The sequence below is a fragment of the Suncus etruscus genome, chromosome 9 (genome assembly GCF_024139225.1).
Source record: "Suncus etruscus isolate mSunEtr1 chromosome 9, mSunEtr1.pri.cur, whole genome shotgun sequence".
NCBI lineage: Eukaryota > Metazoa > Chordata > Mammalia > Eulipotyphla > Soricidae > Suncus > Suncus etruscus.
The window spans coordinates 86,260,583-86,280,186 of record NC_064856.1 but is presented as its reverse complement, the minus strand read 5'-3'; the positions used below and the strand labels follow the sequence as shown (position 1 = coordinate 86,280,186).

At 44.5% G+C, this 19,604-nt stretch overlaps 1 protein-coding gene across 2 annotated transcripts in view; it reads right to left on the bottom strand.

Annotated features, from left to right (window-relative positions):
• LDLRAD3 (low density lipoprotein receptor class A domain containing 3) overlaps nucleotides 1-19,604 on the bottom strand; it is a 258,872-nt gene that overhangs the window by 155,194 nt on the left and 84,074 nt on the right. For both annotated transcript variants that reach the window (XM_049779731.1, XM_049779732.1), the window contains exon 2: nucleotides 11,112-11,258. In XM_049779731.1, the coding sequence (XP_049635688.1) occupies nucleotides 11,112-11,258 (147 nt within the window). The remainder of the gene's footprint in view (nucleotides 1-11,111; nucleotides 11,259-19,604) is intronic.

Here is a 19,604-nt window from a genome sequence, read left to right as displayed (position 1 = left end):
AAGTTCAGAGGATTATATGGGCATTGGAGATAGAACTAGGGCTGCAGTGTGCAAGGCAAGTACTCTACCCTCTGTGCTATCTCTCTGGCCTTTTGCCATTACTTTTAAAAAAGGACACACTATTAACTTCACTAGGACAACCATGTGTTCTCACCTCTGATGGTAGGAGGGGTGTCTCACTTCAGGGACCTCGAAGTAAGAAAAAGTGCAGCTGACAGCTAAGGAGACAAGAAGCCTCAGCAGGAGTACAAGGGTGGGCTGCATGCTCCGGGGAGAGGAAACAGGTTCTCAGAGCACACAGGGGATTCCACTGCTGAAATGGTGCACAAGATCACGCTGATGTTCATGAGAAAGCTGCCAGCTCTGAAACACTGACAGCTAGTTTATGTTTGGAGCAGTCAGTGTAGGTGCTCAAAATAATTGCAGCCTCGCCTATCTGAATGGCCAGCTTCTTTCTGTTTGCGTGTGTGTGTGTGTGTGTGTGTGTGTGTGTGTGTGTGTGTGTGTGTATGTGTGTGTGTGTGTATTGTGTGTGTGTGTGTGTGACAGAGCCTACATGGAGTGGATTATCTAATAACAGATTCCTTCTCCTTTTTCCCCCCCCATAATAATCATTCTTCCCAGGCTTGCAACTATACCTGTCCCTGGGCCCATTTCCACTATTCTCCAAAGGAAGGGATTAAACCACTACCACCCTCTTTACTACACAGGGACCTCTAGCCAATAGTGGCTGGGCATAGACCCTCACTCATGCCCCATGTGGCAGACTTGGCTCCTGAAGCCTGTGAATGATTCTTATTTGAAACTCAACTTTATGCACATGAAATCAGGTCCAGGTGAAGTCAGACTGGATTAAAGTCAGCCCTAACCCAACCAAGAGAATCCTCTTAAGGAAAGAGAAGTTTAGAGTTGACTCAAAGGTTGGAGCATATACCTCACACACATAAATGCCTCAAGTTTAATCTGGTGCTGAACAGATGACCCCTGGTGACCCCAGAAATACTGGATCTGAAAACTAAACAGAACATCCAGTTCTGTTAAGGCTCCAGAGGACTGTCTGGAAGCTGCTCCAGCAGAACAACAAAGAAAAATTTGGAAAATGGAGAGTGCTATATGATGACATAGACTGTAACCACAAAGAAACAAGATGAAGGCAGTAAGTTTTATGGGAACCAAACAAGGAAGATTCCCTGCTGCCCCACTTTTCTTGCCCAGGCCTGCCAGCACCACCTGTCAACACCTGCTTCCCAACATCTAATGGCAAAGCTATGAGTGAGATTGTATGCCCATGGCCTGAGGCCTTATGGTTTGGGATACTTTGTTCTAGCACCCTTGGAAACCCCAATGCCCAGATTGTTTGGGTGCACTTTGCGTTTCTCTTCCTAGCTCCAGCACCTTCCACAGCTGCTAAGGTATTTTCCAGACAATGAGTCTAAATGTGCAGCCAGACATGTCCACAGGTAGTCATTTTTTTGTTTTGTTTTGTTTTGGGGCCCCACCTGGTGACACTCAGAGTTTACTCCTGGCTATGAGCTCAGAAATTGTTCCTGGCTTGGGGGACCATATAGGACACCAGGGGATTGAAATGCCTTCTGTCCTACTTTAGCGAGTGCAAGACAAACGCCCTACCACTGCACCATCGCTTTAGCCCCCAGAGGAGGTCTTAAGAGGTCCAGTTAAGAAATCCCAGGCAGTGATCCCAACATCTGAGCTGAAGACTTTCTTCACCATCAGCTCAGTTCCTGAGGAGGGCATGGCGGAAGACTCACTTGGTTTCAGCCCAGTGAAGGTGGAGACCTGAGAAAATTATTCAAGCAATGAAACTAAAACACCATCAGATTCCATGTTATAGTCTGGGATTCCAGCAGAACCAGGAACACACTTAAACTAGCCCTTTTGGAAAGGGGCTCAGGAAGATCAAGGGCTCCAACTTAACAAGATCCCCCTTCCAAGCCTCCCTACCCAAGACCCTGAGTACTACCAGCTCAACTCTGGTAGTAAGATACAAGTTTCCTTCCCTGCTTCACCCCCTTCTAGATCTAGCTGGCTTCACAGAGCACTAAACTCAGGGGCTTAACTGTGCATTCAAGACTATCTCACTGGACAAGGGGACACTATCCCAGCCTTCAAAGGAGGAGTTTTCATGGCTCAGGTTTTGCAAGTGAGTCAAGAAGGGAGAATGGGTACTGGGGCCCAGGACCTAGGATGGGCTGGACAGTTCAGGGGTCCGACATGGTACAGAAGAAGACTTGGGTCAGTCTGCAGGTATTAAAGAAATCATGTCAATCAGCACCTTACCAGTGCTTAACTTCAGTTTGACAGCTCTGAGTCGCACATGCTAAAGTTCATATATAATTCAGCAAAGTCCTGCAGACCACTGAGCTCATCTCCAACCAGGACTTAAGGACCTTAAGTCATTTCCTTTCTAAGGGTCATGGCCTGGATATACCACTTGTTAAGTGCTCTCTGAGTCTCCCAGATAACCTCCTCTGAACTGACCGTGCCCCCAACCATGCAACTGCCAAAGGTTGATGTGTTTCTAAGCTGCCTACTGGCTTTGCTTTGGTGGGGCATAATCCATCCTGTTAATAGTACAGTGAGTAAGGCACTTGCTTTGCATGTAGTTGACCTGATTTCAATGCCTGGCCCCACAGCCCACCATAAATTTTTCTTGAGCGTAAAGCAGGAGGAAGGCCTGAGCACCACTAGCTATGGCCCACAAACAAACAAACAGAAGTGAAGCTGAGCTATGCCACAGCTGTCACTTACCAAGAAACATTTTGCAAAACAGCAAGGGCTGGGGCCGGCGAGGTGGCGCTAGAGGTAAGGTGTCTGCCTTACAAGCGCTAGCCAAGGAAAGGACCACGGTTCGATCCCCCGGTGTCCCATATGGTCCCCCCAAGCCAGGGGCAATTTCTGAGCACGTAGCCAGGAGTAACCCCTGAGCATCTAACGGGTGTGGCCCGAAAAACCAAAAAAAAAAAGAAAAAAAAAAAACAAAAAAAACAGCAAGGGCTATGGGTAGGAGGTTGGATTCATCTGCGAAAGCTGTGGCAGTCCAGAATCACCAGATGGGGAACCCAACAGCACCAGGCACTATCTCACAGGTTCTGGGGCCAAATCAAAGTGTATGCAGGGCCAGCTCGAAAGCTTCGCTCCCCAGCCTGTCATCAGGTCTATGGAACTATGAGCCCTAATGTTCCCTTTCTCTAAAGACAGGGTCATATTAGGAGAAGAGTCCACTGCAGTCGTCTTGTTTTAATTCAGTCATCACTGTAAAGACCTTGTATCCAAATACAACCATATTTTGAGCCGCTGGGGGTCTTAGACACGTAATCCATGGAATAGGGTGTACAATTCCACCCCTAACAAAGATGCTATGTAATATGTAAGGTTTGTATTTTACAGACCTGAATTAAGATTTTGGGGCAGGAGGGCTAAATTTAACCATGGCTTCCTCCCACATCCACAGCCATCTTCCCTGATCAAAGCCTGCTGATGCTACCCCCTTCTTGGAGAAAAACTGGAACAGTCTTAACAGAGGAAGGAGCAAACTATTTCCATCCTGAGAAACACTCTGATTTCATGGCTGTTCTGATTGTGAGCCAAGTACTAGGGACCCTTGGTGAAATCATGGAATCACTGCTAGGATTTGGAAAGGAAAAGAATTCAGAATAAAGGAGCATCCCATTCATCTCTCCATTGGCCCTATTGTACCAGGTTTCAAAGAAAAGATTATGTATGGCACCACCTAGAGGTAGAAGAAAGAAAAAGGATGAAAAGGATTAAAGTGGTCCTTTTCCTCCCCTGGGTCACTGTTATTGCAAACTTGCTCTCCCCACCTGACCTCACTGATTTCTGCCATCACACCACAGCAATTAGAAGGTATGCTCAAGAGATGGTGGAGTATACTGTGAAAACAAATACAATTCAAATTTCAGTTCTTACCTATGGTCTCTAGATTTGGAGATCCATCCAAACGTTATTTGACAAGGTCTTCAAATCTTTCTCCACACATGCACGACAACCAAAATTCTGAAACCTCACATATACACATCTATGCTTAAAGATATTTTTTGAACAATTTTGTCTGTTTGTTTTGGAGCCATACCTGGCTGTGCTCAGGGCTTCTTCCTGGCTTTGTACTCACAGACTCTTGATGGTGCTCAGGGGACCATATGGAGTGCCAGGGATTTAATATGGGCTGGCCAAAGACAGAACAGGTGCCTTATACCTTATACTATCTCTCCAGAAGAAATCAATTTTTCAAATAAGGTAAAAGAGACACCTTGTGTTACGGACTCAAAACATTCACTCTCTCTTCCTCATTCAGCTGCGTGGACAAGGTGGCAGCTCGAATCTAGCAGTACTGGAAGGAAATCTGAAAGCTCTGCATTCCAGGTCACTTACTTGTGTGTTCTGGGAAACTTGGTTATTGCTTTTTTATTACAGCAACAAGCAGTGATGGAAGTACTTTGAGGGAAGCATTTCAGAGACTCACAGAATTAATAGTCATTTGAGAAATCGATTACACAGTAAAACAACACTGAAGTTCTTCAAGGGTTTTTTTAAGTGATGGTAAAATGCCACATCTCACTGCATAATCTTCACAGATTTTTATGCCAAATTCACTTGGCAAAAAGGGGAGACAGGCATGACTATTATAAGAAGCTTTTAAAAAAGGTTTTTGGATTTTGGCTTCAAGACTTAAGCCTGGCTCTGTTCTCAGGGATTGCTCCTAGCAGTGCTTGGGGGACCATATGGGGTTCCGGAGATTAAACCCAGGTCAGTCATGAGCAAGGTAAGTGATTATTCTCTCTCAAGCACCATACATGAAGCTTTCTTAATGGGTGTCAGTATTACTTGTAAACAAGGATTATACAGTAGTGGGATTTTGTAAAGTATGATTCAATCCAAGGCATTCGGCAGAGGAGCAGACTAGCTGGAAAGACTAATTCCATCAGGAAGCGTCTCTGATGGAGAAAATACACTCCACAAAACATACTCCCTGTTCATCACTCCACCTCTCAGTTTCCTCCTCTGGACATAACACTCCCTTCTTCAGAAGGTACATGGCAACCAGCTGAGTGAAGGGAACTTTGGAAAGTACCTGGGACAGCGCCACTCAGCAGGAAATCAGGGTAGTGCAGACCACTGCTCTCATCACAGCTGTTCTTTCAAGAATGCTCCACTATGATCTTAAAAATGGGTCTTTCTTTCTTTAGGGGCTAGAGAGATAGGTTTAGAGGTGCATGCAAAGCATGCATGGGACCAGTTTGCTCTCGGGCACCACATGGAGCATCCAAGCATCTCTGAGGGAAATCCCTGAATGTAGGCAGCCAAGCACCACCAGGAGCCTAGCCTAGGTGGTCTCAGCATTATGGAGTTCACACAGCTCTGCATCTTTGGGAGTCATCCCCTGAGCACCTGGGGAAGGGGAAGCAAAAAATAAGTTTTCTATTTCTTTTATCACCCCCAAAATATGTTATTTGGATATAATGATCCTTTAGGGCATTCCTCTCACCAAGAAATGCAATCGGACAGTCTCAAAAGAAGTGGACTTGCTATAATCAATATTGTAAATCACAGTTACTGAAATGAAACATTTTAATTCAATTTGACAAAATCTCGAAAAACGAAGTTCTCCTGACTCCTAAGCAGAAAATTAATGACTTAACCCTCTGCTAGTTCATTCTAGTCCACCAAAAAGATTTCACAAGGCTACATAGACGTGTTAGTATGTAAGGGAATGGCGAAACATTCCATTTTTACTAGGTTCTTCAAAAAGTTATCAAAATTTGGGGCCCAGAGTATAGTTCAAGGACTAAAAGGTTGTGCCTTGTAAGTAGGAAGCCACATTTCCAACTGGCTTGGCCCACAGATATCATGTATGCCCCAGCAGTTCTGCTGTCTGCAAACCCCAGGGAGAGGTTCTAGCTCTACAGTCAAAAATATGAACCTGAACACAACAACTCCAACTGCTAGCACCACAACCTTATTAACCCATTTACGACAAGGAGAGGGGAAGAGAGGGAAAGGAAAGTAAAAAAATTAAAATGAAAAAGAATTGAACATTAAGAAAACAACCCCATTCACAATAGTGCCACACAAACTCAAATATCTTGGAATCAACTTGACTAAAAATGTGAAGGACCTATACAAAGAAAACTATAAAACTCTGCTCCAAGAAATAAGAGAGGACATGCAGAAATGGAAACACATACCCTGCTCATGGATTGGCAGGATTAACATCGTCAAAATGGCAATACTCCCCAAGGCATTATACAGATTTAATGCTATCCCTCTAAAGATACCCATGACATTCTTCAAAGAAGTGGATCAGGCACTTTTGAAATTTGTTTGGAACAATAAATACCCTAGAATAGCTAAAGCAACATTGGGAAAAAGAATATGGGAGGAATTACTTTCCCCAACTTTAAACTGTACTACAAAGCAATAGTTATCAAAACAGCATGGTATTGGAATAAGGACAGGCCCTCAGATCAGTGGAATAGGCTTGAATACTCAGAAAATGTTCCCCACACATACAATCACCTACTTTTTGATAAAGGAGCAAGAAATCCTAAATGGAGCAAAGAAAGCCTCTTCAACAAGTGGTGTTGGCACAACTGGATAGCCACTTGCAAAAAATTGAACTTAGACCCCCAGCTAACATCATGTACAAAGGTAAAATCCAAATGGATTAAAGACCTCGATATCAGACCCGAAACCATAGATATATAGAACAACACATAGGCAAAACACTCCAGGACATTGAGACTACAGGCATATTCAAGGAGGAAATTGTACTCTCCAAGCAAGTGAAAGCAGAGATTAACAGATGGGAATATATTAAACTGAGAAGCTTCTGCACCTCAAAGGAAATAGCACCCAGGATACAAGAGCCACCCACGGAGTGGGAGAAACTATTCACCCAATACCCATCAGATAAGGGGCTAATCTCCAAATTATACAAGGCACTGACTGAACTTTACAAGAAAAAAACATCTAATCCCATCAAAAAATGGGGAGAAGAAATGGACAGATATTTTGACAAAGAAGAAATACAAATGGCCAAAAGACACATGAAAAAATGCTCCACATCACTAATCATCAGGGAGATGCAAATCAAAACAACTATGAGGTACCACCTCACACCACAGAGAATGGCACACATCACAAAGAATGAGAATAAACAGTGTTGGCAGGGATGTGGAGAGAAAGGAACTCTTATCCACTGCTGGTGGGAATGCTGTCTAGTTCAACCTTTATGGAAAGCGATATGGAGATTCCTCCAAAAACTGGAAACTGAGCTCCCATACGACCCAGCTATACCACTCCTAGGAATATAACCTAGGAACACAAAAATACAATACAAAAACCCCTCTCTTACACCTATATTCATTGCAGCACCATTTACCATAGCAAGACTATGGAAACAACCAAGATGCCCTTCAACAGACAAATGGCTAAAGAAACTGTGGTACATATACACAATGGAATATTACACAGCTGTCAGGAGAGATGAAGTCATGAAATTTTCCTATACATGGATGTACACGGAATCTATTATGCTGAGTGAAATAAGTCAGAGAGAGAGAGAGAGAAAAACGCAGAATGGTCTCACTCATCTATGGGTTTTAAGAAAAATGACATTCTTGCAATAATAATTTTCAGATACAAAAAAGAGCTGGAAGTTACAGCTCACCTTATGAAGCTCACCACAAAGAGTGATGAGTTTAGTTAGAGAAATAACTACATTTTGAACTGCCCTAATAATGAGAATGTATGAGGGAAATGAAAAGCCTGTCTAGAGTACAGGTGGGGGTCGGGTGGGGAGGAAGGAGATTTGGGACATTGGTGATGGGAACGTTGCATTGGTCATGGGTGGTGTTCTTTACATGACTGAAACCCAAACACAATCATGTATGTAATCAAGGTGTTTAAATAAAATATAAAAAAAAATAATTGGGGCCGGTGAGGTGGCGCTAGATGTAAGGTGTCTGCCTTGCAAGCGTTAGCCAAGGAAGGACCACAGTTTGATCCCCCGGCATTCCATATGGTCCCCCCAAGCCAGGGGCAATTTCTGAGCGCTTAGCCAGGAGTAACCCCTGAGCATCAAACGAGTGTGGCCGAAAAACAAAAACAAAAACAAATTAAAATGAAAAATATTACTGTTGAGCTGGAGAAAAGTATAACATGCCTTGCATGCAGTCAACCTGGGTACAATCCTCAGCACTGAATACTACCTTCTGTCTACCATCAGGACTGGTCCCTGAGCACTGAGTCAGGAGTAAGCCCTGAGCATGGGGACTATACTTTCCCTGCCTCCTACAACAAGAAAATGTTAATTTGAATTTTTTAGTGTGCGCCAGGGATCCAATCCAGGGCCTCATATAGGCAAAACAAAGCCCCACTGCTGGCCTCGCTGTTGTCAACTATTATGCAGGAAAATGCCAGATGCTTAAAGATAATTGTGAGCAAGACTGAAATAAACCCAGTGTTCTCACAGTACCAAAGAGAGCATGAGCCAGAGCAAGCCTTAAGCATTGGGCACATCTTTACAGAGAAACACAACAGATCTCTTCTTCCACCCAACACTTCCTCTTTTGAGAATTGAGCCCAAAGAAATGTCTCCAAATGTGGCAAAGCAACATCACCTTCAAGTTTACAACAGCAGTAACTAGTTTGAAGAGTGGAAAAACTGACAGCATGCATGCCAAATCATGTGTAAATACATGATGTTTTCCCAAGTGAAGTCATTTCAGCATCAAGAAAGGGAACAAAGCAAAGAAATGAAGAAAACTTAAAAAGCAATGAGAGAGAGAGAGAGAGAGAGAGAGAGAGAGAGAGAGAGAGAGAGAGAGAGACGCAGAATGGTCTCACTCAACTATGGGTTTTAAGAAAAATGAAAGACATTCTTGCAATAATAATTTTCAGAGATAAAAGAGAGGAGGGCTGGAAGTTACAGCCCACCTCATGAAGCTCACCACAAAGAGTGATGAGTTTAGTTAGAGAAATAACTGCATTGTGAACTATCCTAACAATGAGAATATATGAGGGAAACAGAAAGCCTGTCTAGAACACAGATAGGGGTGGGGTGGGAAGGAGGGAGATTTGGGACACTGGTGATGGGAATGTTGCACTGGTATCACGGTGGTGTTCTTTACATGACTGAAACCCAAACACAATCATGTTTGTAATCAAGGTGTTTAAATAAAATATTAAAAAAAAAGAAACTAAAAAGCTAAAAATGCTACCTAAAAATGATAACAATAATATAATAAAGGTATAAAGGCAGGGACCAGAGCGGTGGTGCTAGAGGTAAGGCGTCTGCCTTGCAAGTGCTAGCTTAGGATGGACCGAGGTTCGATCCCTCAGCATCTCATCCCTGAGCGTTAACGGGTGTGCCCCCCCCCCCAAAAAAAAAAGGTGTAAAGGCTAGATGTATGGCTCAGGATCTGGAAAGCATGTGTCTTATATACATAGGACCTTGTTCCCCAGCCCCAAGTCTGCAAAGAAAAGGTCCAGTAATTACAACTGGAGAAGACAAACAGAAACCTCTCCAGTGCCAGCAATGATTCTCTTGTGAGGAGGACAAAGACTTCAGTGTGTTTCTGCTTTTTTCCTCTTCCTCCCTGTCCTGATTTTTTTTGCAAAACAGTATATGGTTACAATTTGCTTCCTGTCTTAGCAAATCCTTTCCTCTAGTTCAGGTACAAAATAGCTGTTCCTACAACCTCTCTGGGATCTTCTTTCACCCTGGGAAAGGGCAAGAACACTTTTTCCCCCCAGTGTATTACCTTTCAAAGGCCAAGGCTCTCTCACCCCTCCTAGGCAAGGCCTCTTTGCTCTCTTCCCTCAACTCTCAAGTTACTCCACAGAGCCAGGCATTTTCTCCATGAAATACTGAGGCTGGTTTCCTCCTTTTGATTCAGAGGTGGCATAAAGAGTGAGTCAGGCTACTTCCAGGATGCCTTTGAAAGGATGGTCCGTCCAGCTGTTACCGTGGAGACAGACTGGCTCATCCTCACTCCAGCTGAAAACCTTGTGTTATTTCTGTCTCCTGGGTAGAAAGAAGTTTCTCAACTAACTGGTATCACTGAGCTCAGTAGAAGTAAAAGCGAACGGGATTCAAAGAGCTACCAAGAAAGAGGTGAACAGTTACCTTACTGAGCAGCTACATGATAAAACCTCACAAAATGATGACGATGATGATGATGATGACCATGAAGAAGACCACTTACGGCCAAGTGACCAAGGATCTCAAATGTAAACTAATGCAGGTTTCTAGATCACATATTCCTTGGACAACAGCTCTATCTAAGAGTGTGTGGCACCTGACCCATTACCACTGCACCCCAAGTCCTCACTACACAGATATGGTCTGTGTGCATTGATGCCATCTTTCCCTATCTTCTCCAATCAACATCTTGCATCATTTCTCACTATTCCAAATTTTAACTACAGTTGTCCCATAGTATCTAAGAAAGATTGGTTTCAGATACTGCCTCATTCAAGAATCCACAGATGCCAGGCCTCTGTATCCAAGTGCATGCTTTTTCACTTGAACAGATTGTGATAACAGATGTTTAAGGTTAGTGATGTTCCAGTGAAAGTGGAAGCTACATATAAGTGGCCTCAAATGGTGCAAACAAGTACCATGCATGAGTCAACAGGACTTTCTGTTCAGAATCAACTCCATATTGGACACACGAGACACATGGTAAGACCTGATTTAACCATCAAGACTGGCTCACCATATACTAGATGTTACATGTGGCTGCCAGCAAGGCCTAGGAATCAGATGGCCCTGGGTTTAAATGCCAAGTGTGTTACGTGCCAGTTGGGAGATTTTGAAGCTACATCACCATGTGAGTCTCAGATTCGTTCTCCATCAAGAAATGGCCATTGGCATGCCAGGGTGGGGGTAGGCGGAGTCAGGGGGAAGGTCTGAGTGTTCCCAAAGTCACACCTCCATTTTGATCTGAGTCAGCACTTTGAGAAGGCACGGCCATGGCTGGCTAGAAGCTCAAACCTGCGCAGAACAAACAGGCCCCATGAAGAAGACTGCTCCACCACCCCCACAGAAGCCCAGGCCTGTTACTCACGGCACTCTTTCTCATCGCTCTTGTCGAAGCAGTCGGGGAGCCCATCACACTGCCAGGCACCTGGGATGCACCTCCCATTACTACACATGAAGTTGCCTGGAATGTTGCACTCATTGGTGAAGTTGTTCCCAGGGAGCAGCTGGCTCTCTAGGAGGAACGGGAGAAAGAAGTGAGACAGTACATCCCAAGAAGGCAGGGGTGCCAGATAATCCTCTCCCTCCCAAAAGGGCTTGTGTACATGAGATCCCATATGTTCTTCAGCCCCTTCGGTCTCAGTTGTTTCCCCTTGGAAATGGATTCACCATCCCCCCCAAAATTCTGCAAAGACTAAATGGAAACATGTGGGGAGGGCTTGGTATACATAGGTTCCCACTGATTTAATTTTTTTGGCTGTGATCAGGGCTTACTCCTGACTTTCCACTCAGGGATCACTACAAGGGTTCAGAGAATGATCATGTGGGGTGTTGAGATCAAACCTAGGTTTGGCCATTTGCTAAACAAATGCCTTATCTGCTTATCTCTTCGGCTCTGTGGGTTCATTTATGTTTTTGTCAAGAAGATAGGCTGATTGCAAAGTACCATCATTCCTACCAAGCTGTCAGAAGCCATAAAGGCCCATGTCTGGTGCCTGTACTGCAGAAAGTATCAGTGTTGATGAGGAGATAGAAAGGAACTCTCAGCAGCTGCTGGTAGAACTCTAAACTGGTTCAGCCTTGATAAAAAAAATACTCTGAAGGGCCCAGAGAGATAGCACAGCGGCGTTTGCCTTGCAAGCAGCTGATCCAGGATCAAAGGTGGTTGGTTCGAATCCCAGTGTCCCATATGGTCCCCCGTGCCTGCCAGGAGCTATTTCTGAGCAGACAGCCAGGAGTAACCCCTGAGCACCGCCGGGTGTGGCCCAAAAACAAACAAGCAAAATACTCGGAAGATTTCTCATAATATTGAAAGTACAACTTCCATATAACCCACAAATTCCACTTCATCACCCACCAACTTAGCATTTATCCCAAGGATACAAACACATTGACTCCAAAAAATATAGATATGTTCATTGTAGCCCTAAGCCAGATATGGAAACAACACAGGTAAGTGGGTAGAGAAGTTGTATATATATGCCCACAATGGACTACTACTTGGCAATAAGATGAAACCTTCCATTTGCATGGAATTGGAGGAGGGTCATAAGGAGAAGAATGAGTGCTAGAATATCTCATTCATGGTTAGGCTATAAAGAAATAACAAAAAGGAATGGATGGAATCAAAAGATGTAAATCCTTAGGCTCTTAACTCAGAGTTAGATTACTGGGAAGGGACAGATGAGGAACCAAGGAATAGTGCTAAGGAGCCAATGACACTTTGGTGGGGAGTGTGGGGTAGCAACTGTACACCCCCTAAAGTAAGTATTAACATGACTGTATATTTTGGAGCCACACAAAGCAGTACTCAGGACCACATCTGATTCTGCTCAGGGGCCATGTTTGGCTTTTCTGGGGAGACTATGTGTGAAGATGGGGGACTTACAAACAGCACTGGAATTCACACCAGGGTCCCAGCTGCAGCCACATGCTAAGCGAGCACCTTAACCTTTGTATTATCTCTCCAGTCCCAATACCACAAACCATGTTCCCTCAGCAAACAACTGTAATGAAAAGGAAGGATCCAGGAAGGGTGCGAGCTTGGATTCCACTGTCTACAGCAGGAAGACACACAAGGCTCCTTCCAGGTTACTGGTCCTGTAGTCTACCAAGCACAGAAAACAAAAATCTAGGCCAATTTGCCGGAAAATCTGGGAGACACTTTCACTTTAGGAAATGGAACCACAGGCCCAGGAAATCCACTTCCTGTAATGGGATGGGGTGTGAGAGTCAAACTGAAATTTAAACTCAGACTTTCTAAGCCCCATGAGGACATGACACATTGCCTGCCAAGTTCCCGGAGGGTGATAGCAGACCCCATCACCACCAGGTTCTGGAGTGCATAGCACCAAGCCTGCAAAATGCCAAGCCCACTCCAAGATTTTTTGCAGAAGTACATGGGAAGACTGGCAGAGGGGCCATTGATTCTATTCATTACAATCAAGGCAGTCAGCCTCAGTCAAGCTAAGGTGAGATCAATGGCAAACCAGAATCTGGAATCAACACTGGGGAAGAAAAACCCTTTGGTGTGTGCAGCTTCCAGCTTCCTGGGTCTGCTGGAAGCACTCAGTGAGCATATATAAGCAAACAATTGGGGCAGGCACTACAGAGAGATAGGGTGGAAAGTTGGGGCCCTACCTCCTAGTCGGAAATATAAAGGGAACATTACTGCTGTGGAACAAGGCAGTATCCAGGCATGATACTGGTGGGGGAGAAGACCTCTGAGGCAGGGATGCAGGAGTTCCACATGCCCCTTCCACACACTTTGCCAAAGCATCTCCAGAGGGCACCATTCCAGGACCCTGATGTCCCTCTTTCATGCTACTCGCCTCTCTGGGTGCTCTTTCCACCTGTCATGTCCTCTGGCCAGTGGGGTCTCCCATATATTCCCCACATATGCTTCAGCATTTAACATATACACAGTTCTATCTCTACTCCTTTGGCTTCTCCAAGTAGAAACCAGTAATTCTGTCATCTGGGGCAATCTTATAAATATTTTACAGCAGGAACAAGCAGGGAGGAATCTACTACACTGACACTGGTGGAGACAAGTAGTAGGACATGAGTACAAGCACTTTGTACTGCCTTGATGCCTTGTAGACTGTCCACCCATGAAGTGGAATTAACAGTCTGCATGTGCCTTTCAGTCCTAGAAATAAGCTTTCCCAGTTCCCAGGAAGGAGAGAGGCCTTCCCTGCCCTGAATCCTAAAATGCCCACATCAAGTCCTAACCACATCCCCATCTTGCCCTGCTTCATCAGCACTATGAAGGGAGACTCACCCAATCCTCCATTCTCATCAAAAAGCCAATCACTCCTCCAGTCAAATTCAAACCCCACCCTCCTTGTCACCTATCATACAACAACTTATATGTGGCTTCTTCAAGTGGGTCTTTGGTGATTTTTATCAGCAGATGCAAGAGTTCATCACATCCCTGGCTGCTCTTTACTGACAGATTACTTCATCAGCTGATCACTATCCGATATTTTCCCCATCCATAAGTCTTTTTAACAAATAGAAGAGAGGAAATAGTTGTCATCATCTGTAATATCACTTTAGTTTTTCCCTTTCACCTTTTCTGAGTTGATTTACACAGGGCCCTTAATAACATCAACCCTGACTCTCAAGTAATTTATGCTAAACTCTGGCTAATAAAAGTGAAATAAAAAGCAGCAGAGAGCAAGAACTTGGCTAACTCAGTGAGATTCAAGAAGCTGCTCAACACCCCCTGGCCAAAATGCATTTTCTCCTGTGACTCTGTCTGGTTTCTTATGCGAAACTCCAAGCTGAGACCCACAGTTCCCTGGCTAAAACCAACACTTCCCAAAGTGCTTTCATAATGCTTCCTTCTCTGTGAGCAGAGAAATCTTTCTCGAGAATAAATCGATCAAGACTTTAGTCTGACTTTAAAAGCCCATTGAAGTGTCTCTTCGACACTCTAAAGATAAAGTCAAAATCCAACAAAATTCCAGCAAAGAGGCACCACCTTCAGGGACAATGACAAACATATAGAAGATAGAACAGAAACAAAAGCCTTGTAGAGGCTGGAGAAACAGCACAGTGAGTAAGATACTTGTCTTATACACAGACAACACAGACTCAATCCCTGACATCCCATATGGTCCCTTGAGAACTTCCAGGAGTAATTCCTGAGTGCAGAACCAGAAGTAACCCTGAGCATCACTAGGTAAAAAAAAAAAAAAAAAAAAAAAAAAAAAAGTCCCAGTAGAAGTTTGGTGGCTTGTACCAAGTGACTTCGTACAAGGCTTAGAAGATGTGTGATAAAAAGCCACCATGAGCACCCCTCCAACTATCCCTCAGCCAGGTATTCCTGACCCCAACCACCATTCTGCTGAGTTCATGTGGATTCAAGGTCATCACAACTTGAAGAAGGACACACAGCCATTCACCAGACCTGGATGCCAGAGGGGCACCAGGAGTTGTGACTGTAAGACAGAATGGCCCTGGAGTTCCATGCCTGCCAGCTGCCCTCACTATTCCCAGGCTTCACAGGAAAATGGGAATGAATTCTTTGAGGTTGCAGAAAACCTATTAGGAAGCTTCTTGCACATGTTTTGGGAGAGAGCTGGCTTCTCAGAGGCCTGCCCCCTACAGACATTGCTGCAGGCAACTTGGCACCCTGCTCATATAAATAAATTTTAAAGCTAGGCACAGCCACATTAGAATACCAGGGTTCTCTCTGCATCTACAGGCAAGTGGTCCATGGCCTGAATGGATATGATGCAGAGACAACATTCATGTCTTTTACACATGGGTGGTCCTGACCACCACCATGGGTCTCAAAAATACTTTCTCATAAGGACCCTAAGGTCCTAATGAATGACCTTTCATTAAAACTTTCAAGCTTTAAGAGGAACATTCTTTAAACTTTTCTGAGCAATACTTCAGGCTTGAGAGAAATAACAAAATCATCATGGGGGAATCATTAGCAGGGAGAAGTTAAATCCTCTTGATTCTGTCTTCAAGGATCTTTTTCAAACCCATCCATCATGGTTCACTAAACTGGAACCAGCCAAGCCATGTCAACATCTTTTAGCCCCCCTTAAAGCAGTCCTTCTCAACGAAGGCAATTTGTGGTTGTGGCACTGAGTGGGTAGAGGCCAGCAATGATGCTGTGTCACCTAAAATGAAACTCTCCTCAACAGAGATTTATCCTGTGAAAAGTGACCAGCGCCGAAGTGCCTAAATCCCAGCAGAAACTCCGTTCAATGCTACCGAAAGAGATTACCTGGAAAGCTACTGGCTTTTCAGTGTCTGATAACAAATCTGGATTTCCAGCCCAATGGGCAAGGCCACTGCCACCATCACAAACTTCCTACAAAACACCTCCTATACCCACACACACATACACACACACACATACATATTCACATAAATAAACAAGCAAATGAACACACACATGACCTCAGATGCACACATCCTCTTGCAGCAAGACTTCACAACACTGGCTCCCACTCCTCAACTCACTGTTCCCCTTGGTAGGTTAAGAGAGGCTGGACTGGATAATGTGGAAGTAATGAGTCCAGTACCTCAGAACATGGTTCTATTTTGAGATGGGGCCTTTAAAGAACAGTGAACCAAGGTAGTGACCCACATTGATGGTGTCATCACAAAAGGAGGAGATAAGAACAGAGACCAGTCCAGAAGAGACAAAAAGGAGACAGCCAGAGAGAAGACAGCCACCTGCAAGCCCAAAAGAGAAGTCTTCAAAGGCATCAAACCTGTCCACACCTGCAACTCAAGATAATGAAAACTCCACAATTTCCAGGACATCAATGCACATAGCAGTGCTCAAAGACTACCCTCAGCGAGTGCTTGGGGACCGCAGTCCAAGGGATTGAATGTGAAGCTCCTGCATACTGAATTATCTCCCCTGGGCTATCTGTCATATACTGAAATGCCTGGGTGATGCCTTATCTAAAGTGGATCTTCCTTTTTCTGTGCTTTCAGTGCTTTCTGATTTCTTAGTTTCATCACCCCACTTCCAAAATGCACGTGTCCTGGAGACAAAGAGGCAGGAATGCCAGTAGCTATACCTCTCTGCATCCCATATTCTGGAAATCACCTGAATATCTGTGATTATAAGGGGAAAAAAGTCACCAGGGTTCAGTAACTGACTTATCGGCATCCCCCCCATATTCTTTCTTAGAAAGTTCCATCCACTCCCACCTCATACTCAAGAAGGTTGAGTGGGATCCGTAACACACAGTTCAAGTAAGGGAGATGAGGGTGTCTAGATTAGTCCAAGTAAATTATTGTCCTGCCGTGTTAAAACAGGTTAGAAATCTTTTCCACCCGACAGCAGGACTTTCTAGTGGCTGAAATATTTATCCCATCTCGGTATCTTGGGACCCATTTAGAATCCCAAAAAGACAAGCATTAGCACAGAGTTGGCTAGCTGGGTTTTCTCTTCTTTCCTTTTTTTCATTAAGCTGAAAAATGAAAAAAAGAGTTGCCCATTTGCACTGCAGCACTTCACTTACTTAAAATAACTATACCATCTGCACCAAGAATGGAAAGGGGAAAAAAATCCAAGTCCTCCCCCATTTTGCAGAGAGCCTGCTGCAGCAGCTTCATCCAAAATTTCTCATGTGTACATGTTTAGATGTGCAGAAGGGACCCAGAAGCATGCACCTGCAGAAACCTAGACAGCTGCTATGTTTCATGAAACTCTTTTTCAAGAATGCACTGTGATGACGGCCACTGTTCCACCCATCCAAGTCCTTCCTGATCTCTCCTTTTTTCCACCTTAAGGATATCCCCTTTCACGATGCAACTTAGGACCAACATCTGCAAATTACTGTAAGGCCCCTGCTTTCAGATTTCTGCCCAATGACTTGTGTCTTTCTTCTTTGCTCCCTGGCAGTACCAACCACAGGCTCCTAAAGCAACAAAGTAATAAGACACACAAACATATGCATGGATTCCACTCTGCAGATCTCCCATGAATCTGCCCCAAAGCCTCCTGGGAGAATCAGCACACCTCTTCCTACCATCTTGTGCCAGAACATAGAACATTACAAAAGCAACTGGATACTTTCCCTTTTGCCTCAAGTCTCCAAACACACACAATATGTTGCTAGTTCGGAATGCACCACGTTAGTCCGCAATGATAGTTTGCAAACATGCCTGGTAACATACTCCTGACTTCCAGGTCCTGGTGTCTCTGGATTCCTGTGCAGGCTGGCATCAGTATGGGACAGAACCAGGGACATCTGTCCTTGAACACTTTGCAGAACCTCTCAGTCCTTGTTAAACACAGGCTTTCTGCTAGAACTCTGCTAGATGGGAGGCCTTAGCTGTGACCAGGTGTCCAACCAGGTGCTCCTAACCTCCCAACACTTTAATTTCTAGCTCTGTCTAGACACAGCATATGCGAGCTATTCCAGGAGCCCCTTCTCTGCTGACCCAGCTGATTAAAAAAAAAAAAAAAGCCTGCCTGGTAATGGGTGCAAAGGCAGAAAATGACCTATGAATCTTGGTGCCATGGTCCACCTCAGCATTCAGAATTCACCTGGGCACTATCAATAACCTTGAGTAAAGATGGTATGTACGTTTGCTCCAAAAATAACAGTGGACAGTGCCAGCCTCCTGGACACTGAGGAAGCCACACCGAGTCCCAGCTTCTGCACTTTCCTGCTTCTCCCATGAAGTGAAGGGTTGCAACCACACCAAATGATAAACGTTTTGTTTCCTTCTTGAAACAAGCCAATGGCTAGTGTTAATGAGGCAAGCTGAGAAAGAGTGAAGCGGCCTGGTTCCTCATCAGGAAATGGCTTTATGAATTATTCTCTGTCCTGCACTGATAGCCTCATTAAGAGCCTGAAGCTGGTTACTTACATTTTTTAGTTCTGCTTCGCAGAGTTGCATGAGAAAAATTGACGGCGGCACAGCATGAATGGTCTAGGGGGGTTGCAAAGCTGTTAGGGAAGGCAGCTCCTGCCAGAGTCAAGATCCACAGTTCTGGGAGCTGGAACCAAAACTATAAGATGTTTTTCCTGGAAATGGTGACTCTTGAGAAAGGACTCATGGGATCTGTGTCCCCTGAAGTACAACTTTCTTGATCTCCTTTGAATCCCTGGCAGGTGTGTCTCACAAGGAAGGACAATGCAGTGGGTGTAACTCCTGGTAGGAGGTTTGCATCAGCTCTCATTGAACTCTTTATAATATAGAACAGGCCACGCATGTCCATGCTGAAGAGGAGGAAACTGTGATTTGAGAATGAACCTGACCAAGGTCACAGAACAAGAACTGGGAAGCCAGGAAGTGAGAGTTCCTATAAATGTTTTCTATAAAACGTCAGACAATCAGAAGCCATGAGACAGTGCGTGGGTTAAGGCACAGAGCTGAGCCTGGTTGATTCAATCCTAGCACAGCATAAGTTCCCCTGAGCACCACCAGGTGTTAAAAAAAATTCTAGCAACAGAAAAGAAAAGGTCAAACAGCCAGTATCTGTTGTGCTGGGATTGAGCCAGGCTATGCAGGGTGAGGGGAGCAAATTAAAAATTCCAAGCATCATCAGAGTCATTGAGAATAATACGTGGTAAGATGGGGGTCACGACTAAGAGGTTCTCTGAAGGGGACGAAAGGAAGCAAGGAAGAAGTCGAGTGAAAAAAGTTCAGTTGCTACTGTTTTCTTCTCAACTATTTACAAATACAAAAACCATTCTTAGAGCTAAAGGAATTGGGCCGGGGCCATGGTTAGTCAGTGACTGAGCAAGAAGGCAGTAGGTACATCTAAACTAATACCATGATTCGCCCCAGAGCCAAGGGAAACTCACCACACAGAGAGGGGCACCACCAACCAAGGTCTAGAAAAGGTGCTTCCAAAACACTG